A 6,756-nucleotide genomic window follows, 5' to 3' on the forward strand; every position below is an offset into this window, starting at 1 on the left:
CTGAAGACGAGATGGGATAAATCTGTGCATGAGAGAGAGCAATTTACTTTGGAAGAATTCCCAGGATGAGTTGATGTCAGAGGTGGTAGAGATGGGAGACCAGTCCAGATGATTGATGGCTGCTTGAAGACCGTGCCAGTTGGCCTGAGTGAAATGCCAGACTCGTCGACGCTGAGCAGGCTCCCTGAGGATGGTCAGAGAGATGTCCACTTTAACAAGGACATGATCAGATGATCCGATCGGAGCAGAAGAAGAGCAGCAGACATTTTCAGGGAAGTTAGTCATAACCAAGTCCAGAAGAGAAGATGTTCCGTTGACTGAGATCCGGGTCAGGAAATTGACAGATTGTGTCAGTCCCAGTGAGTCGCAGAAGTCCTTTGCTGAGGAGCCATGGCTGGTGAGAGAGGTACCCACACCCAGCCAACTGGCATGATGACAGTTGAAATCACCACATATGAGGAAGAGAGAGTTGGGATGAGTAGATAGAAGTTGGTCCATATCATCAGACAGCGAGATGTAGATGGAGTCATCACTGTTTGGTGGACGGTACAACACACATATGAACAAGAGGTGGGAGCGAAGGGGAAGCCGTAGCCAGAGGTATTCCTGGGGGTGAGGTGGAGAGAGTGCAGTGCAGGGCGAGTGAGGAAGAGAGTTTTTGATAAAGATAGCAACCCCGCCTCCAGGACGAGGCTCAGGTCTATCATACCGGAGGAGGGAGTAGCCCGGGAGAGATACTATGGAATCAGAGACATCATAAAGGAGGAAAGTTTCTGTTAAGCAGATCACGTCTGGTTTGACAGAAGCAACCTGTATGGAGAGATCAGTTAAGTTTGAACGAAGGCCCCGGATGTTTGAGGTCCATACCGTTAATGAAGAGGAAGGGGGAGCATCAGATACAGAACAGGGGGGAGGAGGGGTAGGGTAAGATGTGGAAGAGGTGGAAGAGGTAGGGAGAGCTGTTGAAGGTGTGTCAGAGATTTCAGAATAGCTCGGAGAAAGGGAAGGATGGGGCGGACAAAAGGTTTGATGGTGATTGGGTGAGCCACAATGAGGTGTAATTTGAGGAGGGGGAAGAGCGAGGCAGAAGGTTGGGGGAGATGGAGGTGAGAGTTTGAAGGGGGAAGAAGCGGGGAGGACGCTTTGAGGAGGGGGAGTGAGAGGGGGGAAATTGAGAAGCAATGAGGGTGGGGAGATTTGAAGGGGAGGGGTGAGGGGGGAGTTTGGGAGGGAAGGGACAAGGGGAGGGATTTGAAAGGGATGGGATATGGGGGAGATTTGGAGGGGAGGGGTGAGGCAGGAGTCTAGGAGGGGAGGGGCGAGGGGGCGTCTTGGCGGGGAGGGGTGAGGGGGTAGTTTAGGAGGGAGGGGGCAAGGGGGGAGATTTGAAAGGGATGGGTGATGGGGAAGATTTGGAGGGGAGGGGTGATGGGGAAGATTTGGAGGGGAGGGGTTATGGGGAAGATTTGGAGGGGAGGGGTGAGATTGGATTTTTGAAAGTGTACGATTTATGGGAAACGAACATTTATTGCAAAATGAGTTTCTTGTGACCTTCGAGTTAAAAATACGTTTAAGGACGCTGGATGGAGGATGGAGTGCAGGAGAGTTTAGGGAATGTAGAAAAAAGGCACTATAGGAGATGGATATTTTTTTTGGGATGAATTGATTTGGTGAGCAAGTCGAAAGCAGCCTTTTAAAGAAGAAGAAGAAAAAGGTGTTATAAAATATGACGGAATACATAACTTGAGGGGAAAGTGTAAACATTGAAGGTTAATGAGTGAAAACTATCTGGGGAAATGGGGGAGAAACACGTGGTCGAAGAACGAACGAACGAATAAGAATGAATAAACGAATGAGAACAGAGAAGGAAATGTTTTTTTTTTTTTTTTTTTTTTTTGAGTTGAGATTTACACAAGGAAGTAGGCTATGGGTGAAAAGACTGGGAATACAGAGAACGAAAGTTATTGGATCACAAACGACGGACCACTGAGAGAAAAACAAAGCCTCAAGGTTGTACAGTGCACACTGTACAAGGCCTTGCTCGCGACACGGCAAACAGACGATCAATTTATGAAAGATAAACACCGAGAAACAACCAAAGTTGCACACAATAACTTCACACACCGAAAGATAAATACAGTTTCGACAAAATACAATTGTGAACAGACTTAACTTCGAAAAACGTGGAGACCGTGTGGAGCTTCGAAAATCCCTGCCGCCGTCTCCAAGATCTCGCGAGATCCGGATCCGGATCTATCTTTACTTGCAATATTTAGTTTGTGGTGTTACCAGTGCTACCAGCATGCTTTGTCTCTAATTTTAGTTAAGAAAATACAACTGGGGATGCTACCATGAATAGATTGCTGACCCTTGACTAAAAGCATGACTAATGCTTTTCACTACTTTAGGAACTGTAAAATATCAAGCACAAATTGTTACCATCCTCTTGAAAACCTGATCTCACCATCCTTGCAGACTCCAAGAGGCAGGAAGCTGTACCGGCTGATGGTGTTAGTGAGATAGAGGGACAAGCACAAGCAGCAATGGGGCCTGGAGGGCTGGAGGAGCTTGCTCGCAGGCTTTCATTAGCAGCCGCTGGCCAGTGTGACGCTAGGACATTGGACGGTGACAGCAAAGTACTGGATGTAATGACTGAGCTGGTGAGTATGTTGAGATGACATGTGCTTTGGAAAATTATTGGACTTGTTGATTGTAAAATATTGAATACTAGCCGAAACCCGTGGAACATCCACAGAAGGGAGGATGTGGTGTATGGATAGAGTGTACCATTATGGATGGCATAGGGGATTTGCTTGTCCGAGTAAGAGTTAGGAAGAAAGATGAGAATGAAGAGTGCGTATATGAACAACGATCGCCGACACCGGCACAAATGCATGCTCTGGATTGTCCACTCAGTGGACGGCTTGCTTCGCCTTCACCCAGCAGACGCCAATACGATGGCGTCGTAAGATGGCATCGTATCGGCAGTTAATCGGATGCTTTTGGGCCCCAACGTCGGCTAATTCAGATTTTTCGAGTATGGCTGTACGTGATAAACAAAGAGTGCGGTTCGTAGATCGTAAATCCATTAGTGCCGTGGGCATCAGGTCACTGGGTGCGGCGTAAAAGGGAAAACAAAGTCGATTCCTTACGCTATTATTATATAGATGTATACCTAACAATGTTATACCACATGGGGGTGCTAAAACCAATAGAATGAATGAATATACTCTGCGATGCTATGTCTGCCTGTGCCCAGGGATCATAATGAAGATCTATGTTGCAATACAGGAATTATTTGAAGAATTAAGAACAAATAATTTGTTTAGTTGATGTGCACATATGAAAAAAGAGTAAATACTTGCAGAAGAAGAAAGTCAACCAAAGTCATGTATTAATGATCTAGTAACCGTGAATAAACACTTGTTTTGAAAGATAAAACTCGCATTTTAAAAATACACATTTCTGAGGTCTATAGGAAATTCTGGTTATATGAAAGAAGTAAAATCCTGAAGGCGTTGTTTACCTATTTGGTATACAAAAGTGGAATGTTCAGAAAAATTAATATTTTTAGCATAAATGATTATTCATAAAAATACATCCATAACTCGAGGCCAAATACACCTTTCACTTGATGTGCAAAAATTGACTAAAGCCCCATAATGTGTTTAGCCACTATGAAACTACAGTAAGATCTGTTGGACAGAACCAGTGTGGGGGACTAATTTATCATGAGGCTGTCACAAATATAGCTTGCTTGAGTTTTGTGAACTTCAATATCAAATTGTTTGTTGGACCCAGGGATGGAGCTTTGTCACCAAATAGTTTTTCTATTTGAAAAACTCATTGGTTGAAATATCAAATTACGCATGACTGAAAAAGGCTCGCATCCCCTGAACTCAAGGAACACTTTAAACACAGCACATACTTCTCTTTAATACACTTCCTATTACTTTGGTTTCAAAGATCTTTAGCTTATGTCTTCTCCTAAGTAGATGTATCATACTAAAATATGCAATTTGGTATTTGGCTGTCTGTCGGACCAGGATACATTCGGTCATTAATTATCCAATCGCAATATTAATACTAATAATATCCCCCCTCCTCAAGAGGTCTCCTCCTTGGACAAACGCCATGTTAACATTTATAAATAGCTTATCGTGGTGTTTCATGGAAAACCTTTACCAGAAGTAAAATAAATTAGAAACCACAAACACATATGATTACCTTTTTTAACAGGCGCTACTGCTGTTTAACACTCAACTGAAAGAAATATAGACGAATCCCGACATCCATGAGTCACTCTTTGCTTATCACGACGAACACACCTGAGTGTAGATCTACCGTAACGGAAGTAAATTTTATTATAGGGAATTTATAATGGTGAGACCTTTCAATGATCTGATCTAACATATTATAATGTCACGCAAGGTCTGATCCTAAGTTGAAATAAGCCTGTGCCACAGTAGTGATGTGCGGTGAGGCGAGCGTTGTAAACTGATTCACGCTAGTAGCTTATATAAAAAAATCCTTCATCATACAGTTATAAAGGTTAATCTATAAAATATGCATGAACGAAAAGGGGGGTGGAGGGTGGAAATGAAAATGTAAGGGATGAGGGAAGCAGGTGAATATGGTTGTAAAGATCTGCTATGGCTTAGCCGTGGTAAAGTTTTGGACCGTTTATTAACTGCCTATATGTTATCAAACAGTTTTTGTTTGAAAAACAAACTGCAAAAACAAACTGCCACTGCCAAAAATAATTTTCATGGTAAGAAAACTGTTAAAATCAGAAATTTTCTTGAAACTCAAAAAATGGGAGAAAATCATTTTTGTGGCAAGAAAATTCATCATGGTTTTTTTGTTTCAGGAAAACTTTTCTTATTTAAAAAAAAAAAGTTTTCTAGCCATTAAAATTATTTTTGTCGCAAGAATAAATCATCGTGGTTTTCTTGTTTCAAGAAAACTTTTTTTATTAAAAAAATTTTTTTTCTTGTCATGAAAATTATTTTTCGCAGTGTATATTTTGTGAGAGGAAAATTTGCAGTAATCAGGTGGGGGGTGGGGAGAGGAGGTTGTGGCATCAAAAAATATGACGTTGTACATTTATGTAGATTGCTTCTAAATGATTAAAATCTCGGTTTGCTTGCTCGTGTTTCTTCACCACAGCTGAATGACCAGGCAGAAGTTTTGTCTCACCAGCGACGCATCAGTCTCATCTTGGCACGACGGGTCTCCAAACTTGAGCGCTGTCTGCGTCGGGTTAAACACATTGCCCCAGACATGGTAACCATGGCAGCAGATGATTGGGAAGTAACTGGCACTGCTGGAGAAATTATGCTGGGAGAAACAACTGCTCATAATGAAGTGATAGATGGAAAAGAAAATGATTTTACAGAGGTGGGCTCAAAGTCTGAAGAAGTCAGCAGCAAGGCAATGAAAAATACTTTGATGGGTTTAATTGATACAGAAACTGTTAAAGATTTGCTTTCCAAGGAAATGTGGTTTGATGCAAAGGAAGAGCTTAACTTTGAAGTGCTAATTAATGATAAAGAAACAAACAATGGACAAGGAGCCAATAGCAAAGACGATGATAATGCTGCCATTGTTCCACTTACCATGGAAAATGAGAAAGGGGCTGAAAGCATTGGTGTTCTCAAAGCAAATGGTAACGGAATAGAAGAATCGGAGGAAGGCACTGAGAAAGAACTGGGTACTATTAAAAGTGAGGTAAATTTTGCACTTGCTGATGCTGAAACCAACATTATTAATGAGACACCTGATGGTTTCACCTTCGGCCTCAAGAGCAGCACTGATACACCTGTGGATTCCAGAAAGGCATCAGATATGGTCAACATAGATTTGAGCGACGATGACCATGTTTTAGATGGTCAAAACAACACTGTCATAATACAAACCACACTTGATGGGGACAGATTTCTGATCACCAACACTTCAGGAGTGGACACGTCTTTGTCTTCTGGTGCTGGTATTGTCCATACTTCATATTCGTCGGTCTCTCCAACTAACTTTATAACACGGGTCTTCAACAGAAACAAGAAAAACAGCTGATGGTATAATGACCTTGGATAACCTTAACGAGAGTGTGTGAACTTGTACTGTTACACAAAACCGAAAAACTTGTTTCTACCTCGGATGAAGGTTACACCGATCGAAATCTACGATTCATGTCAAATGTTGTTCGTCATTCCCATGGTCGAGGTTTTTGTTTTGCTATTGTGGAAATATTTAGCACTTGTTGCATGCTACTGATTAATGTTGCACGCATACTCAAAGCAGCGTTCAGCCCATAATATTTGTCTGGGATCACAGTGGGTGTGACTTACTGTCCAGTATCCACTGTCTAGTTTTTTTTATTTATTATTAACCTGAGTTTGTAAACAATAAGTACAGAGAAGTATATGCATATAGATAAAAGCTGACCATTTGAACTTGAAATTAAATGACTTTTTATGAAATCAAAATAAATGTTTTTAATAAATCCCAGAACCATTTTATTCCGGGTTCCCATCTCAGCCCCTGGCTTGTATCGTATCATTGAGGACCTAAGTTCAAATTCCCATACATGATATGCATTTTTCCATTGTCTACTGTGTATGTAATTCATGCAAAAGACACTGATCTCTCCGCATGTCTATGTGCTCCATGTGATTTGCGGACGAGCTTCTCCACGGGTCTTTGATGTATGTAAAAAGAAAGAAAGAAAAGGCATTTATAAAACCTTTCACCAGACAA

The 6,756-nt window shown here is 41.8% G+C and overlaps 1 protein-coding gene across 5 annotated transcripts in view; it reads left to right on the forward strand.

The window, feature by feature from the left end:
• The window catches only part of CCDC125 (coiled-coil domain containing 125), a 94,871-nt gene extending 88,335 nt beyond the window's left edge, over positions 1–6,536 (forward strand). For all 5 annotated transcript variants that reach the window (XM_078784112.1, XM_078784097.1, XM_078784095.1 and 2 more), the window contains 2 exons: positions 2,476–2,660; positions 5,170–6,536. In XM_078784112.1, coding sequence (XP_078640238.1) covers positions 2,476–2,660; positions 5,170–6,072 — 1,088 coding nt within the window. In that variant the 3' untranslated portion in view covers positions 6,073–6,536. The remainder of the gene's footprint in view (positions 1–2,475; positions 2,661–5,169) is intronic.
• Positions 6,537–6,756: the final 220 nt, after the last annotated feature.

This window comes from Myxine glutinosa, chromosome 1, assembly GCF_964187855.1.
Source record: "Myxine glutinosa chromosome 1, kmMyxGlut1.1, whole genome shotgun sequence".
Lineage (NCBI taxonomy): Eukaryota > Metazoa > Chordata > Myxini > Myxiniformes > Myxinidae > Myxine > Myxine glutinosa.